At 38.0% G+C, this 26,065-nt stretch overlaps 1 protein-coding gene across 2 annotated transcripts in view; it reads left to right on the forward strand.

The window, feature by feature from the left end:
- The window catches only part of LOC126191297 (actin-related protein 8), a 175,359-nt gene that overhangs the window by 49,053 nt on the left and 100,241 nt on the right, over positions 1 to 26,065 (forward strand). For both annotated transcript variants that reach the window (XM_049932123.1, XM_049932124.1), the window contains exon 6: positions 24,213 to 24,329. In XM_049932123.1, the coding sequence (XP_049788080.1) occupies positions 24,213 to 24,329 (117 nt within the window). The remainder of the gene's footprint in view (positions 1 to 24,212; positions 24,330 to 26,065) is intronic.

Genomic DNA, 26,065 nt, shown 5'->3' on the forward strand with positions numbered 1-26,065 from the left:
GGGTAATTAAGTTAAATATATATAATGTATATATGTTTATGTATGTGGTTGATAATGTGGTGTGATATATATCTAAAAACTAAGATGATGTAACTTACCAAACGAAAGCGTTGGTATGTTGATAGACACACAAACAAACACAAACACACACACAAAATTCAAGCTTTCGCAACCCATGGTTGCTTCATCAGGAAAGAGGGAAGGAGAAGGAAAGACGAAAGGATGTGGGTTTTAAGGGAAAGGGTAAGGAGTCATTCCAATCCCGGGAGTGGAAAGACTTACCTTAGGGGGAAAAATGGACAGGTATACACTCGCACACACACACATATCCATCAGCACATATACAGACACAATCAGACATTTGTAAAGGCAATGAGTTTGGGCAGAGATGTCAGTTGAGGCGGAAGTACAGAGGCAAAGATGTTGTTGAATGACAGGTGAGGTATGAGCGGCAGCAACTTGAAATTAGCGGAGGTTGAGGCCTGGTGGGTAACGGGAAGAGAGGATATACTGAAGGGCAAGTTCCCATCTCCGGAGTTCTGACAGGTTGGTGTTAGTGGGAAGTATCCAGATAACCCGGACAGTGTAACACTGTGCCAAGATGTGCTGGCCGTGCACCAAGGCATGTTTAGCCACAGGGTGATCCTCGTTACCAACAAACGCTGTCTGCCTGTGTCAGTTTGTTGCTGGTCATTCCCACATAGAAAGCTTCACAGTGTAGGCAGGTCAGTTGGTAAATAACGTGGGTGCTTTCACACGTGGCTCTGCCGTCGATCGTGTACACCTTCCGGGCTACAGGACTGGAGTAGTTGGTGGTGGGAGGGTGCATGGGACAGGTTTTACACCGGGGGCGGTTACAAGGGTAGGAGCGAGAGGGTAGGGAAGGTAGTTTGGGGATTTCATAGGGATGAACCAAGAGGTTACGAAGGTTAGGTGGACGGCAGAAAGACACTCTTGGTGGAGTGGGGAGGATTGCATGAAGGATGGATCTCATTTCAGGTCAGGATTTGAGGAAGTCGTATCCCTGGTGGAGAGCCACATTCAGAGTCTGATCCAGTCCCGGAAAGTATCCTGTCACAAGTGGGGCACTTTTGGGGTTCTTCTGTGGGAGGTTCTGGGTTTGAGGGGATGAGGAAGTGGCTCTGGTTATTTGCTTCTGTACCAGGTCGGGAGGGTAGTTGCGGGATGCGAAAGCTGTTTTCAGGTTGTTGGTGTAATGGTTCAGGGATTCCGGACTGGAGCAGATTCATTTGCCACGAAGACCTATGCTGTAGGGAAGGGACTGTTTGATATGGAATTGGTGGCAGCTGTCATAATGGAGGTACTGTTGGTTGTTGGTGGGTTTGATGTGGGCCTTTACAAATGTCTGGTTGTATCTGTGTATATGCAGATGGATATGTGTGTGTGTGCGAGTGTATACCTGTCCTTTTTTCCCCCCTAAGGTAAGTCTTTCCGCTCCCGGGATTGGAATGACTCCTTACCCTCTCCCTTAAAACCCAAATCCTTTCGTCTTTCCCTCTCCTTCCCTCTTTCCTGACGAGGCAACCGTTGGTTGCGAAAGCTAGAATTTTGTGTGTTTGTTTGTGTGTCTATCGACCTGCCAGCGCTTTTGTTTGGTAAGTCTCATCATCTTTCTTTTTAGATATATTTTTTCCACGTGGAATGTTTCCCTCTATTATATAGCTGGCTTTATGATTTTTTATATTAATTTAAAATATATACAAATAAATAGATATATGTATTACAGTATTTATCCTGTTTTATCCTGAGAGGGGGTGAGCAGTGTTTGGTGGTGTTTAGATTCTTGTGGTGGTTTGTTTGTTTGTGTGTGTGTGTGTGTGTGTGTGTGTGTGTGTGTGTGGGTGGGTGGGTGGGTGGTTAATCTGTTATTATTTCATCAAGGTGAGTTGGTGTTGTTGCGTTTGCAATTAGGGTTGCAGGATTGGGATGAGGTCAGGGTATGTTTTGGCTGTGTTTGGGCTATTGTGCGTGATGGTGGAATGTATTTGTACTTAGGTTTTCTGTATTCTCTTCCATTTATGGTGAGAATATCCTCCATGTCAGGTCTGGTCTGGAGTATGTGTTTTCCATATCTTGCCGTAAGTTTGACCATTGTGGTTTGTAGTGGTTCTGTGCCTGAGCTTGTGTATACTTCATTGCTGGGAGTTGTTGGGAAATGGTAAAGTGCTGTTACCCTGCTATCTCTCCCCCTCGCACCAGCCTCCTCCTTACCCCCAACTTCTGGTTGCCTCTCCCATCACGCGCTGCTGCTTGCAGCATGGCCTCAGTAGCCAGAGACTGCGGTTGTGTGTGTGAGCGCGCACGCGTGCGCGTTTGTGTGTGTGTGTGTGTGTGTGTGTGTGTGTGTTTTGTTTATTTTCGATGAAGCCTTGTTGACCGAAAGCTCACTTTCTGACTGTCGTTTTGTTGTGCCTGTCTGCAACCCAGCATCTCTGCTATATGGTGAGTAGCAACAATCCTTTTCATAATATTGTTACACTGGCTTGAATTTCAGTTATGTTATCAAAGTGTTGACCCTTCTTGTGAATTTCTGTACTTCATCGTTTTGTGGTAGGCACACAAGTTTCATCACCTGTGATGATTTTTTCCAGAAAAGAATAATCCATGTTTTGTATTTTAATCAAGTCATGGTTTGCATCCATGTGTGTATGTTATTGTTCAGCAGTGAAAGTGTGTGGGACAAAGTTTGCACACACTTTTGTCCTCTTCAAAACATTCTGTAGAACTCTTAAACACTTAATTTGGAGGTGTTCCATTCTGATTTATGACATAACAATGACGACACTGCCTGCTCACAACAGGCTTGTCAAATGCACATCTGTCCTTTACAGTGTTAGTTCAAGCTGCTACTGTAGTTACTGTGCTGATGTCGCTTATATGCCAGAAATGAAATCAGTCTTGGATTATTTTAAACATGGGGCTGTATAAAGAGACAGTAGTGGTCCCAGCACTGACCGCTGATGCATTTTCCACTTAACTGTGCCGTAATCAGACACCACATCACAGCTGTTCTCATAGCTGTGGAAAATGACCTTTTTCTGTCTGTTCTTAAAGTATGAAAGGATCGAATTGTAAGCTATTCCTCTTATTTCATAATGATCCAAAATCTGCAGTAAAAGTTTTGTGATTGACACACTCAAACATGGTGCCTAATGTTTGCAACTTTTTGTTTAATCAACCCAATGCCTCACAGAGAAAAGAGAATTTATCATTTTCAGTTGTTAAACCACTTTTACAACCAAACTCTACAGTTGGTAACAAATTATGTAAACTGAAACGATCATGTTCCCTTATATGTACAGTCTTTTCAATAAGTTTTACTAACACTGATGGTTTAAAAATAAGCCTAAAATTGCCTACATCATCCCTTCCTCATTTTATATAAAGCAGCTACACTATTCAGTATTACGAAAAGGAAAGTTGCTACTCACCATATAGCAGAGATGCTGAGTCACAGAGAGGCACTACAGAAAGACTGTCACAAATAAGTTTCGGCCAGCAAGGTCTTTGTCAAAAATATATGGCACATGAGCTCGCCCACACACACATGCAAACGCAACTCACACACATGACTGCAGTCTCTGGCAGCTGAAGCCATGAGTGTGGTTTCAGCTGCCAGAGACTGCAGCCATATGTGTGTGAGAAGCATTTGCGTGTGTGTGTGTCATCTATTTTTGACAAAGGCCTTGTTGTCATGCCTATGCATCTCTGCTTTATGATCAGTAGCAACTTTACTTTTCATAATATTGTTACATTCCATCCTGGATTTTCCATTGTTTGAGCTACACTATTCAGTACTTTAATTGTTTAGGAAACTGACCATTCGTAAAGGAAAAATTATAAATGTGGCCAAGTGCAGGGTTAACGTATGCAATGCAGTGCTTTATTATTCTACTAAATACTCCACCATATACATGAGAATCTATAGTCTTTAGTAATTTAACTAGGGACTCAATCTCCCCCTTGACATATCACAGAGGTGTATTTCAGGTAGCGGTCATAGAAAGTCATTTTGTAAGAGATTTGTGCTGTTTCCTGTAGAAACTTAAGTTTTTACTAAATTTGCAAGGTAAATTCAGAAAATAGTTATTAAATAATGTACTCATATCTGACTTATTAGTAAGAAAAATACTGACTATTTCCTCAACCTTACACTGATGGCCAGAAACTTCCTTCACAACTGACAATATTATTTTAATTTTACTGTGAGAATTCAGTATTCTGTTCATGTTTCATGTGCCTTTTGCCTTTCTAATGCCATTTTAAGCACCTTACAGTATTGTTTGTAATGGTCTATTTGAAACTCGGTTGTGACTATTTCTAGGTCTGTTAAAAAAATTCTGGTACTTTGTCCACAAAATTTTTCTATGCTTACCTTTTACCTATTGTGCATGGTATTCTTCAAAATACTCTCCTTCACAATTGATATACTGTTCCCAACGCCATTTCCACTTTCGAAAGCAGTCTTGCTGGGTTGTGTGAAGCGTCACCTGTGAATTTTCTTTTATCTTGTCTGTCATTGCAAATATTTGTCCTTTCAGTGGGCTTTTCATCTTTGGAAATAAAAAAATAAAAAACCTGGATGGGCCAGGACTGGCGAGTACGGAGGATGAGGCAGCACAGTGATTTCATTTTTTGTACAGTATTCATGCACCAACAAGGGTAAATATGCTGGTGCTTTATCATGATACATGAGCCATGAATTGTCTCACCGCATTTCGGACTGTTTCTTCCTCACATTTTCTTGCAGGCACCACAACACTTCCAGATAGTACCATCGATTAACAGTTTGTCTCTATGGCATGAATTCATGATGAACTAAACCTTCAAACTCAAAGAAAACTAAAAGCATGGCATGACATTTGACCTGACCTGATAAGCTTTTTTTGGTTGCGGAGAATCTCTTCCGACTCATTGTGAAGACTGAACCTTGGTCTCATCACCACTTATGAGTTTCTTAAGAGACATCTTGTTCTCACTTGTGCAATCCGGAAGCTCTTCACAGATTGAGAAGCAAAGGTCTTTCTGGTCTTGACTCACGAGCAGTGGGACAAACTTGGCAGCAACAGGATGCATTCCGAGATGCTGTGTCAGGATTTCATGACATGATCCAACTGGAATGTTACATCCATCTGCAATCTCTCGGACAGTCAGTATTCAATTGGCATGCATAATTTTATTGATGTTCATGACATGACATGACATCAAGCTGGGCTTGACTTACTAGACTTGCACCAAAGGGTACAGAACAGTAGGGTCCCCTTAAATAGGTCAGGTGTGTTCTACACATCAGAGGTAGCTACCCAGGTAGCTGATGGTTTGTAGGTTGCACACAAGGCTCTGTAGAGAAAAACAGCACAGATGGTCACAAGTTTGTTTGATCCATGGTAGTGTGTCACAGAGATGTTAAAAGAACTGAACTGGCAGACACTTGAAAATAGAAGCAAACTTTGTTGAAATAACTGAACTGGCAGACACTTGAAGACAGGTGTAAACTATTCAGAGAAAGCCCGCTTACAAAGTTTCAAGAAATAGCTTTAAATGATGAGTCTAAGAATACAACACAACTCCATACATATTGCTCCCATAGAGATCTTGAAGACAGGATTAGATTAATTACAGCACACACAGACATTTAAACAGTCATTCTTCCGAGGCTCTATACAAGTATGGAATGGGGAAAAAAGCCCTAATAACTGATACAATGAGATCTACATCAACATCCATGCTCCGCAAGCCACCTAGGGTGCCTTTCATGCACTTCACAGTGATTTGCAGAGTATAGATGTGAATGTAGATGTAGATCAAGGTCTGAAAGGCCATTCACCGATTTACTAATGGAATGCCCCTCTAGTAATGAAGAAAGAACCAAAATGTTGTATATAGTATGCTGATACTCCCCTGCACTCTAGCTTGAATGAATATAGTCTGCATCAGGCGATATGAATTTAGATCTTTCAACATTCTTTCCCTTGCACAATTACTTATAAAATTAATATTAAAGTCACCACTTACAGCTAACTTTTGGTGTTTTCTGCAATATGAACCAAAAATTATCTGTAGCTTCAACAGGAGTGTTCTGAACTCAGAGCTAGGGGACTCACAAATAACTGTAATTAAAAAATTGAACTTCACTAAATTCAGCTACTCCTGTGCAACATACAGTAACCTGTTCAGTGTATTGCTTTGATACATCAGTAGATTCAAATGGATACCATTTTTCAGATAAATGGCTTCTCCCCCACTCTGCAATGATCTCATTGAAAAAAGCCAGCTGGTCAGTTTCCATAAAGATATTGGGTGACCCCACTACAATTCCAATGACATTTTTTCTGAATTGTTATTATTATTATTATTATTATTTACACATCTCTAAATATGCAGTCCTGTTAAAGTGCATTACTATTTGATAGTCAGCCACTCATGGCCTTACGGTAGCGTTCTAGCTTCCCCAAGCACGGGGTCCCAGGTTTGATTCCCAGCAGGGTCAGGGATTTTCACCTGCCCCCCAAGAAGACGGGGTGTTGTTGTGTCGTCTTCATCATCACTCATTCCCATTACAGTCGGAGGAAGGCAGTGGCAAACTACCTCCATTAGGACCTTGCCTATTACTGTGGTGCGGGTCTCCTGCATCATTCCCCTATGCTCTGTCAAGAAGCGTGGGACTTCATTTCCATTTCCACTATTTGATATACAGCTTTATGACAAACAATGCTATTTGCCATGTAGTTTTCAGTCCCTGAATGTAGATTAATTTGTACAGAGAGTGGCTGATAAACCATGTTTTTTAATTTATTTTGAATTTGTGAGGATTTCCAATTTCTTACTTTATATTACATGGGAGCTTGTTGAATACCTTCTCACCAGAGTGCATAACTACTTTCTGTGCACTATACAAAGATACAAAGTGTACGTTATTTTTGTCTTGTATTGTAACTGCTTAAATCACAATTCAGTTGAAACTGTATTACACAATATTCTCACTGCTCACTTCTGCGGAATAAACACTTTATTTACGTTAAGTGCACTGTCCCAGAAGGTAATTTGGGAAGACAAGAGGGAGTGAAAATATGCGAAATAAGCTAACACTCTTGTCATTAGGTCAACACAGTGGGAGATGCTTCTAGGGGCCTAATAACACTAAACTGAGTTAATTTATCTATGTGATGACCCCATTATTCAACTGGACCCCAGTAAATTTCAGACAATATGTTTCATTTAGTTTTTGACCACTAATGTCTACTTCTGGTGCTAACAGTGTGTTATTGCTGGTTTGAAACTTCATATTATGAGTCTTCATGAGATTAAACAGTTAGCTGTGGACAACTTGCAGGTGTCTTGAGGAGTCATTTGAGTTGTTTCTGCTAAGGTTGAATTTGAATCCTTAATTAATAAACTTGTGTTGCCAGCAAACATTATAGTTTTTGAACTGCCTTTAAAAGTAATTGAAAGATCATTTATGTAGGTTATAAATGACATTGAGCCCAGTACTGATCCCCATGCCACTCTACATGATATGTTCCCCTATTCTGAGGTTATTTTTGTGCCTGTGACACAGTTTGTTAATGAGGCCTACTGCTTTCTGTTATAAAAGTAAGACTCCTTCCATGCAATATAGATGATATTAATGCCATAACACTTTAGTTTGTCACGTAGAATTTTGTGATGCATATGATCAAAGGCTTCTGCAAGGAAGTAGTAATTGAATTTGGTGAACAATGATGTGAAAGTGTCACCAGTTCTGCCAAAAGACTCAGGGGCTAAGTTTCTTTTGGGTCTCTGTTTTTGCTTGTTTCTCGTTCCTTGATTTTCCAAAATGATTTTGCTTCAGTCTTGGTGTGTTATGTTTTTGAGCATAGTACATTAGTTTTGCTTTTTTTTAGTGACGGACTGGAGGATTTTTCAATACCGATGGTAATGGAGTTTCATATCTGGACTGCAGCTTGTACTCTGAATGTAGTAGAGCTCTTTCTTCCTAGAACAAGGCAGTTTAATCTCAGAAATTATTCACTCCTTTTCTCACTATTCTTCAGTTTCATTGTATTTAATTTAGAGGATGAGCTGTAAGGATATGTTTAAGAATAAATTAAATTTTCTGTCATTATTGTCTGATATATAAATTTCTCACCAGTGTTCTTCCTGTAATTTATCTCTAAATACTGTGATCAAGGCATTGTTTGTGATTCTGCAATCCAGTAGATTTCTTCCATTATCTGTACCTAACTTACAGTAATATTACCAGATGGTAAGTCTCCCCTGACCTGGTGTTTTGGGTGACTTTTCTGAACTGTACCTCTTTCCCTAAGAGTCTCCAGTCCTTTTCCTTCACCCCTCTTCCTTCTCCTTCAGCTCTTCTGCCAGAAGAAGCAGCCACTGGCACTGAAAGCTTGTAAAAGTTAAACCGTTTTGTGTGTGTAATCTCCCGCCACCGCTTGGTGAGTAGAATTTTTATCTATCCACTTACATTACACTGTCAGTAATTGATTATTTTCATTGGTATATTTTCTTGTTAACATTTGATCATTATGGTCTGATAAACTGTTGGTTATTAGTTTTGTAGCTAAATATTGCAAGTTATTGGCTCTAAACATGAGTTGTCAATAACAGTTGCATTATGTCCCTTCAGTCCTAGTAGGGAATCCCATTGTGGAAAATAATCCACAACTGGACATAAACAATCCTAAATCTTAAGTGTCATCAGTTACTATCAAATAAAGTTAGTGAGATAGAAATATTGTTATCAGATGAACTAAAAGAAGTGTCTGTTATATGTGTTAGTGAGCACTGGTTATCCGAAAATACGTTACATCACACAAGGATAGAGGGCTTTACCCTTTCATCTTTTTTTTTTTTAGGAAAACCTCCATGTATGGAGGAACATGCATATATGTTAGAGAGGACGTCAAACACGAAAATTTAAAGTTCACTAACCAGCTAGGGGAAGAGCAAAACTTCGAAATTTCTGCTACAGAACTGACAAATTTAAATATAATTGTTATTTGCATATATAGAAGCCCAGATGGAAACGTAACTACTTTCGTTGAAAATCTTGAGAAGGCACTTAACAGTATAAAAATAGTTAGTAAAACAACCATCATATGTGGTGATTTTAATATAGATTTCAACAAGAACTCAGAAGACAGATTAAACCTTGAGGCCTTATTAAAAACCTACAACATACATACAACTATCAAATCCCCCACCAGAGTCACCAAATCGTCAAGCAGTGCTATAGATCAGATACTAATAAATACAGATAAATATTTATACAAATCTGGAAATATGAATACAGGTTTCAGTGATCATTATGCACAGTTTATTGAATTCCCAGTAGACACTGCAGGAAATACTGAACAACAAATGACAAGAAAAGGTAGAAATTTTAGCAAGCACAACCTAGAACACTTCAGGCACTTACTGAGAAAAGAAACATGGAATGATATAGACAACTATGAGGACACATGTAAAAAGTTTGACATGTTCATGGAAATATTCTCCCATTATTTCAATATTTCTTTTCCAGTTAAAAACCAAACATTAAAAACTAAAAAAAGAAATGATACATGGCTGACGAAAGGCATTAAAATATCATGTGCTGAAAAGAGGAGACTTTATGAAATCTCAAAAACACAAAATGTTACAGAAGAGTTTCTGGTGCATTTCAAGAATTATAAGAGAGTGCTTCACAAAGTCATAAAAGAATCTAAAAAAACAACAAATGATCACCATATAAAAATGGCCAGGAACAAAATGAAAGCCATGTGGAAGATAGTCAGAGAACAAGTAGGAAACGAGACCTCCCAAAATGTAAATCTCCAGGTAATCCAAGATGGCAAAAAAATTACAAATCCAGAAGAAGTAGCCAATGCTTTTAATACATACTTTGCAAATATTAGTGAAAAATTACTATCTGACATAAAATCTTCAAATAAAAATCCTGCTACAACACTATCCAATCAAAATAGAAACTGCAACTCCCTATTTCTTACTCCAACCAACCCTAAGGAAATTATACTATCAATAAGAGAGTTAAAAACAAAATTTTCAACAGGTGTGGATGAGATTCCAGATTATGTCATTAAAAATGTGGGGGACCTCATTGCAATACCATTAGCCCACATTTTCAACAGTTCATTAACAAATGGAGTCTTTCCTTCCTGCTTAAAGACAGTGAAACTAAAACCACTGTTCAAAAAGGGTAAGAAAGAAGACATAGCCAATTATAGACCTATTGCCTTGCTATCTACATTTTCTAAAATACTAGAAAAAATTTTTCATAAGAGGTTGCTAGATTTTCTAGAAAAGTGCAAAATATTATCCACAACCCAACATGGCTTCCGGAAAGGCCGATCAACAGAAACAGCAATATATGAATTTCTGGGTGAAGTACTTGAAAAAATTGATAGTGGACAAAAAGTAACTGGCATATGCCTTGATCTGTCTAAGGCTTTTGACATCATAGACCACACTCTATTGCTGCAGAAGCTTGAAAGAATTGGTATCAGAGGTATGCCTAACAGCTGGCTTAGATCATATCTTACTGACCGCAAGCAAGTAGTAGAAATACATTTTCACAAAGAAAATAAATCAACAAGACATTATTATGATTATAAAGCAGTAAAATATGGAGTACCGCAGGGCTCGGTACTTGGCCCCATCCTATTTTTGATATATATAAATGACCTAACATCAGCCAACCAGTACCATAGCACTATCCAGTTTGCAGATGACACAAGCATATTAGTCAGTGGGAAGACTGCAGAGATACTACAGACAAGACTGTCTGAGGCATTAACAAATGTTGTAAACTGGTTCAACCAAAACAAACTAATAATAAATAAAAGCAAAACAGTAGCATTAAATTTTCATAATATCAAGAGAAACATTGAAGAGGATATAAGAATTCAGATGTCAGACACGGATATTGCAAGTGTGCCTAATACAAAATTTCTGGGGATCTGGCTACAGGATAATCTTAGATGGGAAACTCACATTGACAACATATTAAAGAAGCTAAGTACCATGTGTTATTTAATGAGAGTGCTAGAAAACTGCTGTCATAAGGACTGTCTAATGACAGTTTACTATTCTAATATATATTCTGTCCTAAAATATGGGATCACTTTTTGGGGTAACTCGCCATCCTGCCTAAAACTATTCAGGATGCAAAAAAGAATAGTGAGAATCATGGCTGGAATAAAAAGGAACAAACCATGTAGACCATTATTTAAAAGGATGGGGATTCTTCCCCTTCCATGTATTTTCCTATTTGAAAGTGCAATGTTTATAAAAAAATATACAATAACAAATCCTAGTATCCTCCCCAAAAATGAAAATGTTCATCATCATAATACAAGACAGAAAACTGACTTTCATGTACTCATACAAAAACCAGTTTGTGCCAAAAAGGAACATTACACCATGGAAAAATTATCTACAATAAATTGCCAAGATAAATTAAAGTAATGACAGATGTAAAAAAATTTAAAGCAGCATTAAAAGAATATCTGTTGACACATTGCTTTTATAGTGTGGAAGAGTTCCTCCAAAATCCTCGAGAGTCTAGGTGATGATTATGCAAATACTGTAACCATTAATATTGGCCTATAAATACATTCAGATGTAATTCTCAAGTTTATAATGGGGTTCAAGTATAAGTTGTATAGCGACTTGCCCAGTATATGAAGTAAAATTCTGTGAATGTAATTCTCTAGTATACATGTCAGTTCATAGTGTAGAAGAGTTCCTTAAAAATCCTTAGAGCTTAAGAGAGGATCACGCAAATACTTTAATCGTTAATATTGGCTTATACATGTATTCGGTTGTAAACTTCAAGTTTCTAATGTGGTTTAATTATAACTTACACATTGACTTGCCCAGTATATGAAGTGCTGTAAAATTTTGTGAACATAATTTTCTAGTTTCTAAAGTGTTTTAATTGTAAGATATATTTTGACCTGTCCAATATCTGATGTGCTGTACTGTACATGTAAGATTTACTGGACCAATAAATACAATACAATACAATACAATACAATACAATACTATTGTGTGACAGAAAATTAACATTAAAGTTTCCACAAACACTGATTCTCCAGTTAATCATGCATAACTTAGTTAAAAGTGTTTCTAGTTGCTTTATGAAGCGTAATATAGTTCCTGCTGGTATTCTGTGCACAGTCAGTACTACAAGTTTGTATGTTTCCTGATCAACTATTGTGGCACAGCCACTCCACCTTTCTTCTTATTGGTTCTATCGTAATGTGATATTAACTCGTTTCCATCAAGATGAATCTATTCTCTTTCAATAATTTTCATGTGAAAATGTATAACAAGTCTGCTGAAATTCTGTCTACCCTTTTGTTTTCCTGAATTATTATTAGAAGTTCATCTTTTTTATTTATGAATCTTCCGATGTTTTCATGGAAGACACTAAATGGATTTTCTTAAATATCATTGTCTTTGTCCAAGCTGCAGTATTTGGTTGTACTAATAGTGTTTCCTCTACAGCTCTGTCTTTTGGGTGAGTTTACCACCCAAAAAAGGCTTAGAGAACACATTGGAAATCATTGGAAGGGGAAGGATACTCCTTTGGAAAGATAAGCAATATATTTAGCAGTTGAAACTATAACAACAAGCTTCACCTTTGTGTCAGCTACAAATTTCTGTACAATATTTCCAATTAGCATCATCTGTCCTACAAATTTACTTCAAACTTTGTAATTTTATGGCTTCCTATACTGTATGATTTCTTGAATATACATCTCCATTAGTAACAGTATGTGTGTCTCATATGCAGCTCTAAATCTTTTGAGTAGTTTTTCTTTTATGTTTTTCCAAGTCTCATTTGGTTTATGTTTCATTCTCCACTTAATTATTTTTGCCATTGCACATTTCATTTTCACATTTTATAAAACTGGCTTTGCACACTGCCCTGCCTCATTTAAAGCGATTCTCCCTCCTTTGTTTTTAGCCTCGTCAGTGTCTGTCAAATCTATTGCAGTACACAGTCTCTTTGGGCTAGGATGACAGTCTTCTTCCAGACTCTTACTTGTGCAACCCGTAATCGGTTGAATCACAAATCCATGAACTGTCAGAGTTATTTCCTCTTTCTTCTAATATATACACAGTTACTGTTCAAAGATCAACACAACTGGAATGATTTTCCAAGAAATTAACCACCAAATGACACTTAAGATATGCCTTCAGAAGAATTAGGTGATGCTGATTGCATATCACATTCTTCATACTTCATACTTGCAAGATTGAGAAAGTTACTGAGTTACTGTGAAACTATGGAACCTGCGCGAAGACAAATTCTGCTAGCAGGCATATATGAAGGAAATACAATGTATATCAATTGAGTCTTATCTCAAAAATTAACACTTTCAGATGCTACAAAACGAACTTGTATCTATTGTTGTTTATATATACATCCACTTCCACTCTCTGTAAAACACTGTGAAACATACGGCAGAGGGTTGTTCCAGGTATTATGGTTTCTTTACATTCCATTTGCACATGGAGTGTGGGAAGAATGACTTCTTAAATGCCAAATGCCTCTGTGAGTATGGCAAATGGTCTAATCTGGGTTTATTGTCTCTACAGGACCACTTTTGGAAAATGTGTGCAGTGTGTCTTAGCAGCTAAAGTTTTGACACTGCATTCATTCGATTATATTCCTCACATGGAAAAAAAATGCAGGGCAGCTTTTGATGTGTCAGATTGGACTATCCCCTTGTTATTCTATGGTGTTTGTAACAGTTGTAGCAGAAAAAACTTCCTCTTCAACACTTACCATGCTGAGGTTACGCTGGTGTCAGAACAAGATTCGTGATACTGGGTAGTTTGAATAACGTAAATTTTGAGACAAAGGCCTATTATTCCTTGCCTCTATGGCAGACATATTATTCTGCAATACTGTTAACTGACAGGCACATAATGTAAGCTAAATGATGTATGCAATGCTACATGCCACTCAGAAAATGTTTGCATGGTTGTTCCATTGACTTTGAGACATGGGGTCATTTGAAATGAGATTTGAGTATCATGATACATTTCCCATTGTTTTCGTGTTGCATATGGTGGACTGAGTTTAATAATGAATAGATCACACTGGAAAAAAGTATCAAGAATTGCAACTACCATGGGCATCAACAATGTTGTCTTGTAGTTCTTTCTTTTTTGGCCTATATCAGGTACAACATACACTAGCTCTCAGGCCATAAGACAACATGCTACATTCCAGTTTTATCATTGATTTCTAGAGATGCACAGTTTATAGCTTACTTGCATTTTATTTACTTGTGATGTGGGATTTTTACAGATTGGAATAATAAATTGTTACAATAACCAACTGTTGTCAGATGAAAATCCTCTAGTGATAATGGAAGCATGTCTTTATTTTTTCCTTGGTGTCATTGTATATGTTTGGAATGTAGTTGGCAGATTCATAATGCTGTAATCCACTGGACACATTATCAGATGCTGTTTTTCAACAGTTTCTGTGGAACAGATTACCTATGCTATTAAAGAAGATTACTCTTACAGAAAGATAGTGTATGTAGATCACACACAATATGTGGCATAGTCTGAATTTGTATTATAGTATGTAATCCAAAAGGTCTAGTGAGTAATGGATCAGTTGGGGAAGCATTGTGTCTCTGTTTACCTTGATTCTATGGATACCTGACTATCTGGCTATTTAAGGTATCGTTTTTGCCACACACATTGACTGTGTACAGACGTTAGTGAAGTATGTATCGCCTGAATTAATGTGACCAATTTTGAAGACAGTTCAGTGAGTTTGCATGTGTGCATTATTTTTTGAGAAGGTGCCATACCATACCATATAACCCTTAAAAAGGCTCAGTGCCACAGCTAGTTGAAATTAGAAAGAACCTCTGCAACATGGTAATCTTTTTGAATAGTCCCCTGATATTCAGTTGGATGGTGTCGTTAAAAGGTGCAATATTTTGGCAAGCCATCTTCATGATGACTGGGTGATGTATGCTAGGTGCCACCTTTATACCCTCTCTCATTCACTCACCCCTCCTGTCACCTTCAGCAGGCATGACCGGACATGGACATGGTGTGATGAGAGGGAAGCATGACGCTGGCTCTTGATCCACAGCTGATCTGGCTGCAGCCGACGGATCTCTCTTGGCATGGCAACAGTTCTTCTCTGCGCTGTTCAGTTGTTGTGATGGAAGCAGACCTCCTAGTAGACTACTGCTGTGCTTTTGTCGCACTCAAGGCTAGTTCCCAGGGCTTGCTTAATTGAAAACATCTGTCATTATTTATTAATCCATCATGCAGTCGTTCTCTACAGCCTCTTTGTGAATACAATCCTAGAAGTTGGATTGTTGCAACAATTTGGACTCGTCATAATTCATGGTATTTCTATGGGAGATGCAGTGCTCTGCCACAGTGGATTTTGTCAGCTGAAAGTTGCCTACATGGTGTTTGTGCGCATTGCGTCTCTTCTGTACTGTCTGAATAGTCTGGCCTACATACATTTTCTCACAGACTTCCAGTTTCCCAAGTCCTATGTCATCCTTGACTGATCCCAATAAGGTTTTTGTCTTGGCTGGTGGGCAGAACACACACTTGACATAGTGTTTAAGGCATATTCTTCTGATTTTTGCTGAAGTTTTCCCGTCATATGGAGTAATTGGCGCCAGTTTTAAGGCACATTGTATCTGGTGATTACTGTAACCATTCATTCAAAACATGCCCTGTAAATGCTGCAGTTCATCTGCTAGACTGTCACAGTCCAAGATTTTGTGGGCTCTTTGCACTATTATGCATAGGACACTTTCTATTTGTGAAAGGACATGGCAGTTGGAGGCATACGAGTAAAAATCTCTGTGTTTAGATTTATGGTAGATGCTGTTTCCTACAAAGCTGACTGGTCTTCATTTCACATCCAGAAATGGAAGTTGATGATAGGTTTCCTCTATCTCCATCGTGAAATTGATGTTTTGGTGCAGCGAATTCTAGTGTTGCAGACAGTCTTGTTGGTGACATTGTCAGTGTGGCCAGATTATGAACATGTCTTCTACATATCAATAAAAGCACAAGAACTTGTTGACTGCTGACTCCAGAGCTTGTTCTTCAAATGCCTCCATAAACATATTGGCCACCACTGGTGATAGTGGTGGGCAGCCTATTGCTATTCTCTCTGTTTGTTCGTAATAATTTACATCGAACAGAAAGTAGTTTGACGTAACTACAAATTCGAACAGCTTTGTTAGCGCTGTCCCAAACGTTTCTCTTATGAGACTTAGGGAGTCTCTTAGAGCACCCATGTGAAGAGAGATATCACGTTGAAGCTCACCACGAGGTCTTCTTGGCTCAATTGGAAGTTTTGGAGCTTCTGAATGAAATGTGCTGAATTTGGTATGTGGTGCTGGCATTTGCTCACAGAGGGTCCTAGCATCACTGTCAGGTGTTTTGTTAATTCATATGTTGGTGTGCCAATGTTGCTAACATTTGGATGAAGAGGCATTTCTTGTATGTGTACTTAGGTAGTCCATAAAGTCCAGGTGACAGCTTCTGGACAAAATTTCTTCTTCATCTTCTTGTCTGGGAATGTGTGTTGGAGAAGCTCAGTGATCTTCCTCTTCACTGAGTTGGTAAGATTATTTTCAGCTCTCCTGTATGTGTCATCCTCTATTAGGTCATATGACTTTTGTTTGTAAATGTGACTTAGTACCAGAACCATACAATTCCCTTTGTCTTTTAAGAGGATGACACTCAGAATCTTCTCATAGATGCTTAAGTGCTTTTCTCTCTTCTGTGGAGATTTTTGGCCTTGGTGGAACTGCCCTGGTAAGTGTACAGCATGTTTCACATCATATTTCATCTGCAGCATCCTGTGGGAGTGCAAGAGCAACCTGTTCCACAGAACTGATTAATTCTGCTGTTGGTATAGTTGTCATGGTTAGTGCAAAATTCAGCCCTTTCCTAGTACAGACAAAGTAACATCATCAGTTACTTTCTCTGTACAGTTAAAAACAATTCTCTGAGGTTCTTCTCCCAGTCCTATCTAAAATATTTTAAAAACTTGCTGTTCCACAAATCTAAAACTTCATTACAAAATATTCTGTTATTCTAAACAATCAGTTTGGTTTTCAGCAGGGGAAAAACACCGTAGTTGTAGTAAACAGTTTCATTGAGAAAATAAGTACATCATTAGACAAGAGAAATAAGGTTCAGGAATTTTCTGTGACCTCACAAAGATGTTTGATTCTGTAAACCATGCATTGCTTGTTTACAAACTTGAAAAGTGTGGCATTAGTGACAGTGCCCTACAATGGCTTAAATCTTTCTTATCCAACAGAAAGCAAAGAGTTAGCATTTCTTGAAATGGCGCATATTATTTTTCTGACTGGAAAAAAATATCTCAGGGTGTTCCACAAGGCTCCGTATTGGGTCCAGTCCTATCTCTCTTCTATGTTAATGACTTACCATTAAATATCAGCTCCCCATCAGTTCTGTTCGTAGGTGATACTCCTGTCTTAGTTGAACATCAGGATTTGGAAAAAAAATCCCAAATCTGTGATCAGTACCTGCAGTACCTTAGAAACTTGGTTTCAGCTAAATGGATTGAATCTAAACATATCTAAGACTCACGTGATGCAGTTCAAAACCAAACAGTCGAAATGTGAGGAGATTAAGATTGTACACAACAACCAAGATGTAGAAGAAATTGACTCAGTCAGATTCTTAGGTTTAAATGTAGATAAAAATTTGAGCTGGCCGTCACACATTGAATATGTGGAAAACAAACTGAGCAGCTTTGCATTTGCAATGCATATATCATCAACTGCAAGATATTGTTTTTTTGGAGTAACTCGACTAACATAGTGCGGGTACTAAAAATACAGAAAAAAAATCATTCGAAATATGTGCACTGTAAATCAAAAAGATCCATGTCGACCATTATTTAGAAAACTTAAAATATTAAGTCTGCCATCCTTATACATGTATGAGATTATTATATTTTTGTGCACCAGACATGAATTATTTGAGGGAAACCATTTTGCCCATTTACATGGTATTAGAAACAAAGAAAATTTTATGCTCCTCACCCACCCAGAGACCTCAATACATGGGAATGAAAATTTGTAATAAATTAAAAGTGAAAAAGTTGATGCAGATGAATTTAGATTCACTTATAAGAAAGCTATATGAGGTACTGACACTGAAGTGTTACTACTCAGTGGATTAATTCATGCAGGACAAACTAGAATTTGAGCTGGATACAATGTGTTACACATTCTGAGAAATATCCTTATAGTGTTATTATTTATTATAGTGCTATTATTTACTTAATGTAAAAATCATTGTAACTGTTTTATAAATTTTTGACATGTCTCCTGTACGCAAACCAAAGGGATTGCAAATGTATGTCATGAGATGAATAAAACACAATTCACAATTCTTGCGGTGATTTAGCCACAAGGCATTCAGTTTGTCTGCAGGTGGCTGATTGTCATGCCTTTTCGACTTGAGACGAGCTAACTGCATCTATCCACTCCCATGAGTCAGATGTGTACATCAATGCCAACTGCAGGTGGAGTGGGAAGAGTTCTCTTGAGGTCTCATCGAGCCTGTATCAAGTGTTCCTGGTCCTCTCTCTGACTAGGGCCAGGCTGAGTTCTGGTTGGTAGATGGATTTCTGGGCGGATGAATGATCTTCACAAAAGATGGTTTGATTCGATCTTCTTGGGAGCTCTGTAGAAACACAATTGTGGCCAAGAGGTGCTCCTTCCTGTTATGAAGCTTGTCGAGCTTCTTAATTTTGCTGGGCAACTCCTCCCCATAGAGATACTTGATATGTGATTTTAGGTTTTCCCGGCATAGGAAAATCTTGAATAATTCTCGGGTCGAGAACCAGTCAATATTTTCCAGTGCCAGGTAAACTTAAAATCACGTATGATACTCTTTGTTGTCATTGAACAGACGGAGGAACCAATAGAGTAGTACTCAAGAATTTCATAGTCTCTAACATCAAGTCAAATTATATCAAGGCAATGTTCACATGATGGAAATCTGCTGTACATTTTTGAATCACGCATTCAGACATGTAATATTCAACCTGCAATCAATCACATGAACATGCGTTAACACAAAATGTTTCTAGATGCAGACAAACCTGCGTTGATGGGCAGCTAGAAAGGTAGGTGGTGCCCACATGCTGTTCAGTTGACTGCACGTTCCGTTGTGAGTACATGTATCTTCTGTTACTTTTGTTTGTTTGACATTGTGAAAAATGAATGAAACCAAAGGTGAGAATATTGACATTGAGTTACTAATTGACAAAACAGAGAAAAGGCCAGCAATTTGGAGTACAGGATTGGACTTTTATAAAAATAAAATTTTGAGACAACAAGCTTGGAAAGAATTGGTTTTGATCTTCTGTGAGGGAAATGACTTACAGAAAAATAGAAGAATATAGGTTGTAGAAACTTCTCACAAAATTTCAATCACCAACTTTCTCCTCTGAATGAAAAACTATTTTGTGGACACCGATCTACATAGGGAGAAATGATCACCATAATAAAATAAGGGAAATTAAAGCTCACACCGAAAGATAGGTGTTCGTTTTTTCCGTGTGCTGTGCAAGATTAGAATAATAGAGAATTATTGTGAAGGTGGTTCATTGAATCCTCTGCCAGGCACTTAAATGTGATTTGCAGAGTTTCCATGTAGATGTAGATGCAGATAGGTAAGAAAAACTTTACTGTTGTCAAGTACACTTGTGTGCATGTCATACAATCTGCATGTTCAAGTTTACCTTCATTAACAAAGAAGTTGGTAAATTTAGCCTAGGCATTATCCCATGATTGGAGTGGGTCATCCATTGTGAGTAGCAGTTACATTTGTGAGATTTCCCTCTAAGATGTCTTTGTGTTTCACTCCAACTCTCATTGGAACATAGTTGGGAAGAATTGTAATTGCTTTTACAATGTGTTCTACACAATCCACACTGGCATCTAACAGGCGATGTAGTATTCTCCACTTACTAAACATTGTACCAACGTACCCAAGTGCTAAAGTTAGCCAATGCTTAAATATCTTTTTCTCATGAATCAGCAGCTTTCCATTGTTCAGTCTCATTAAATTTTCCATCAATCCAAATGCTTCACACCTATGATCATGTAAGAAAGTGTCATGTTGTTTTTCTGATAAAGGTCTTGGTTTTGGTATATCCAAAGATTTTTCTGTGTTTATATAGCATGGAATCCCTGAAAATTCCTGATTCACTCTCTTTCCCATAAGCACCAATGTTTACCCACATAAAGAGATAGTCAGAATCACAAAGTACGTTCTACGCGTAGACATGTTTGGAGGACCAGGTAGAAGGACTGGTGGCGCGCGTAAACACATTCAGAGCACACAGGGACAGGTACAAAGGCATGCGTGGTAACACGTCCAGAGCAGTTAAAGGATTAAAAGATTAGAAAGGAGTCTAGAACAGAGACATTTTGAATTCACAGAATTAACGAAGAACAAAGATGATGTGACAGATGAAGACAAGTTATTTTTCTTGCCTCTGGTGAACAAAGTAAAGAAAATAGCTGCCTCAGAGCTGAGATAGCACATACAATGTAATAGCTCAGCACCAAAGCACGTGCAATGACTACAGCTCTCCATCAACTTCAACGTCGCATTATTCACAAGAAAACAACTGGTCCACACAACAATACTCTTCTGGTTATGGTTACACAAGTGGACAGAATTTAGCACCAGGTACACTTTCTTCAGCTGCCTCTAGAAATGGGTCACAACTTCAGTTGTTTCCCAAGTGCTAAATTGTTAAGTTGTTAAATGTTAGCATGGATAAAATTAAATAAATACTTACTTTAAAATAATTAGTAGTTTTTGTTTTGGTGAAATGCAGTAACTGATGGCATTCTGGTCTGCTTTATATCCTCTTGGAAGAGACGGAGCAAGTCGTCAAATGATTTTCTATACATTCTGAAGTAATTGAAGAATTTAGATTCATTGTCCCACAGTTGCAGATGCAATGTGGTAAATAAACTCATAGAGAGCATGTTCAAAACTGGATGAACTCAGTTTCTTCATTTTTGCTTTTTTTATGATACTCCCACAAAATTATAGCTTCCTCAATATCTATTGTCTGGGCTCCACTGAGACACACTGCAAGAGAGTGACCGGGAGAGAGTAATTACAGCAGCTAACATGGTTTAATGCTCATCATCAGAACATTTCTGAAATTCAATTGTGTGTCAACATGCACTTACATCTGAACTTAGCTACATGTGGGCTACATGCCAGTTTGGCAGTATGAACTCAGTCATCACTCAAACATGCACTTCATTCATTTGCATGCCATCATGAAGAGAGGTTTCGGGATGTGGAATGAGTAAAATTATTCACTAAGACTAGCATTCCTGGAAGAAAAATGTGCAGTGACATGACTTAGCCACAGCCTGGGGGATGTTACAGAATGAAATTTTCACTCTGTAGTGGAGTGTGTGCTGATGTGAAACTTCCTGGCCGATTAAAGCTGTATGCCAGACTGAGACTTGAACTCGGGTCCTTTGGCTATTGTGGTGAAGTCGTCTACCAACTGAGCTACCCAAGCGTGACTCACAACCCATCCTCACAGCTTTACTTCCACCAGTACGTCAGTTCCTACCTTCCAGACTTACCCCTGAAAGGCAAAGGTCCCAAGTTCGAGTCTTGGTCCTGCACACAGTCTTAATCTGCCAGGAAGTTTCACATCAGCCCACACTCTGCTACAGAGTGAAAATTCCATTCTGGAAGCATCATCCCGCTGTGGCTAAGCCATGACACCATAATCTCCTTTCTTCCAGGACTGCTAGTCTTGCAAGTTTCACAGCAGAGCTTTGGAAGGTAGGAGATGAGGTACTGGTGGAAGTAAAGCTGTGATGATGGGCTGTGAGGTGTGCTTGGGTAGCTAAGTTGGTAGACCACAGGATAATGTGGGCAAATTTTTCTGCCTGCACCCCAATGATAAATCTCTCTGAATTAGTAGACCGCTTGCCCATGAAAGGCAAAGGTCCCTAGTCTGAGGTGGAGATTACTCCAGTGGATAACTTTGAATAAAGATATGCAATGTTCCAGCAACCCCATTACATGTGACTTCATGAGAGAGATTTATCATTGCAATGCAGGCAGAAAAATTTGTCCACTTTATGGTGCCACCTCAGTTTATTATCTATTTGGCCGCACTGGAGTATCACACCTGAAGTTTCTCAATGCAGATTTGTTCTTTAGTTTTGTCTTACTTCACAATAAAATCCTCCATTAGGATGGAATAGGATTTGCGTCATTTACGAGTTTCTGTAACTTTTGATGGATGTCTTCTATCTCATCAGAATGTGTGTATGGTGATGCATAAACTTGAATGAGATCCATGAATTATTTTTGTTTAGTTTTAAAACAAGTTTTGCTTATTTTGAGGCTTTTCCACATTGTGCCTGGAGTTACAGTCATCATTGTACAATGGAAATAAATTCCACAGTGCAGCTATTAAATCTGTTTCTTTTGCAGGCTAGTTTTAAAATGATGTAGCTCCAGTTTTAGTGCTATGCCGCACACACACACAAAAAGGTTTTCCTGAAAATGGAGATATAATGCTTTGAAACTAATGTACAAACTAAACATATTTGGAAGTTGCATAGTGGAATTTCTTTCCCTTATACAAGTTCATGACTTTGTGTAAGGTTCTTCTAATGTCTGTAACATTGTTTTTAATTTACTTGTTTACAGATAATTTTGCACCTGAATTCCCCATCTGCTCTTTTCTACTGTAGTAAAAAAAAAGTGTTTTGGTTTTAATTTTTTGTTTGACCTTTAGTTTGCAACCACACTTACAATAGCCCTACTGCATACCATTTGATATTATGGAACTCCTCTTCCAACTCCATTAAGCCATCTTCCAATCATAAAGTCCTTCACTTTATTGTCTTTAAATAAAAAGTAGTAGAAACAATTGAGCTTCTGAGGTCTATATTATTGTTTCTTTAGCCAAGCTGTGGAAGCAGCTGGGTGTGCCTTGTAGCCTAAAGCCATTCATTGTATGAATTCCATCTGCCCATTACCCCTATAACTTGTACATGGATGTACAGCAATACTATATAGTTAACGCTAGTCATGCCATTGCTGCTGTTAAGTGGTATTTCTTTGTGTTATCTGTAATATGTTTTATCCAGAACAGAAACAAGACTAACTCACCATGTGATCTGACGTGTGGGTATTTGAGCAGCCCATATATATTTGTTCTGTGTAAAACAATCTGTTAAATTTGTTACTTTATGGATTCTACCAGCTGCATGGCATGAACGTGTGGACTGGATGTTGGGATCAGTCCTCTTAGTGAAGTCACATTTTGCAGCCTGGTGTCACATGTAACTGTAAAGGTGTTGCAACAGCAAAGTATAATAATGTGAAATTAGACTCTTAACGAACAATAGGCCTAATCCAAATCCATGAATGTTCTCCTCCATGTACCTAAAAAAATAAAATATGTGTATGTAGTTAAACATTTAATCCTCTTTGCAGTTTTACAGGTTTAATTTTTTAGATAGTTTTTATAGTTTATATTGTAATATCATACTTTTAAAGTTATTTATATATGTTGTTCAGATCTTAATAATTTAGGAGTATAGGAGACCACTCACTGAATAGTGTTGAGTCACTGGCAAGCACACAAATAGATTGAAAACATACTAGATTTTGGACAAATTTTGTAAAAGACTAGAGAACATGCACAGGAATCTGTGTAGCTAAAATGTGCTGCCTGAACTCACAGTACTGGGCTTGCAGTTCAGTGGTGGACTGGGGTGAGGGGTTGTGTCGAGTGGGATGGTTAGAGGGAGTGAGAAGCTGCGAGGAAGGTTGGGGAGGGGCAGCTGGTGGCTTGGAGGGAGGCAGCTGGTGGGTGGGATAAGATGTGGGAGGGGGAGAGGCAGCAGGTGTATGATATAGGAATGCAACATGTGGACGCTGGAACTGGTGAGTTGTGTGGCATACAATGACTGTGACGTGATGGTGGGGATTGTTAGGGAATCGGTTTGTGGTCTCCTTTACTCTTAAATTATTTACATTCTACCAGAACTTTCCTTACCATATTCATTCATATCTTATTATAGTGAAGTCTTTATATGTATCATGTACTTTTTTAAATATAGGATCATGTAGCAGCTACATTTGGTGCTGGCCTTGGTTATGCCTGTGTTGTGGATGTTGGCGACCAAAAGTCATCAGTATCCTGTGTTGAAGATGGAATTTCCCACAAAAATACGAGGGTGAGTTATAGGTGACACTCTACACAGTTGTTCCTATGAGTGATGAACACTAAAGGGTTATCAGGGGAGCTATGAGCTATGAATAATACTGACACATCAGCTCAAGCAAGATTACTAAAATTTGGTTTTGAGTAGAAATTGAAATTAATCACTGGAAAGAAAAATGTTAAAATTGTTGGTGGTGGATGCATTTTTGCTAGTGGCTGAACTGATTTCTAGAAAAATGCTGAAAATTTAGAGATTACATCGTATAATACCACCATCAATTTTGCGGGGCCTTTACCTGTTGTTTATGGGCAAAATGGAATCGTAGCTTGGAGACTGGCCAGATCATTTAAGGTTCCATGCTTGCATTCAAGTTTGCAAAATACTTTGTGATGATCAGCAGTCCCAGGGGTGCTGTAGCAAGTTGTAAATGAATAAATGGTAGAATACTAATTGTATTCAGCCTTTGTGTTTCCATACCATGATCCATTAAGTTCTTATTTGTCGTTGGCTGTAACAATAAAGCATTTCATGTATCTTATATCTATTAGGAGAACTGTTAAAATGAGAACTCATGAGACTTAACTAATTTACACTAATTTAATTTCAAATGGTTTTAAAGGCACACTTACATCAGATGTGTCTACAGAAAAGAAAGTTTAGTTACTGATATCCAAGGAACACAGCTATAGTATGTCCTATCGGTACAAAGGCTAACAGACGAGAGAGAGATATGAGCAGGGATGCTCTTCATTTACTTTCTAAAACAAAAAATATATTACAATCAATCACAACCAGCCACAGGCTGACTGCTGCTTTATCTCTGAAATATTATTTATGAAATAATAATTACATTTCACAAAATTAATTTACATAAGTTTTTTTGGATTTGAAGTTATTTAATAGAAAAGTGTACATTTTTATGCTGTTTGTCATTTTTTGCGGTGTTAAATTTATGTAAAATTATTTGGGTCTGTTATATACAGAAAAAAATCATATATAGGATAATGATGGCAATGCAGATTCAATTTCTAAAGTGCTTAGTATAGTGCTGAGTGTTGATTTCTTTGAAAGGATGCATAGAATGGAATAGTAGGTCAGAAATCAAACCTACATACACTTCAGGACATATATTTAGCAGGCCTACAGTCGGAAGTAACAGCTCTAAAGAAAAACAAAACTCTCAAAATCACTTCTCTTCGAAGGAATATACAATGCACTTCACTAGTGAATCCCTTATTCCCACATAATATTTGAATTTTGACATACACAGTGTTCATTTTCTGGGTAATTTTCATGTTGTGTGCAAATCGATACTATGAGAAGTATTATATTCTGCATATCTGGCATCCTGCTGAATGACTCACACTCACATTTGTATGAAGACGTTCTTAACATCAAACTCAGTTCAAGTTCACTACAGAAATGTTGATATACTTTTTTGTGTTCCTGTAGTAAGTATAAGTGTTGACTCTGACATACTCTGTTAAGAAGCATCTACAATAATTGCATAAAACAGCTTTTTTTCTCATGAAGTTTATTTAAAAGCATTGTTACACTACAGTCTGTTGTCTTCCTTCTAGAATCTCAACACAAACTCCCAACTATATATCACTTTGGCCCTTCGTAACTCAGTAGTCCATGGACAGTGAGCTCTTCCTTTTTGACTCTACAAAAATCTGTGTATATCAAAGCCATGAATGTTATCCTCATTTTGAGAGCTGCCACCCATTCCACATCATTAGTGTTCC

The sequence above is a fragment of the Schistocerca cancellata genome, chromosome 6 (assembly GCF_023864275.1).
Source record: "Schistocerca cancellata isolate TAMUIC-IGC-003103 chromosome 6, iqSchCanc2.1, whole genome shotgun sequence".
Taxonomy (NCBI): Eukaryota; Metazoa; Arthropoda; class Insecta; order Orthoptera; family Acrididae; genus Schistocerca; species Schistocerca cancellata.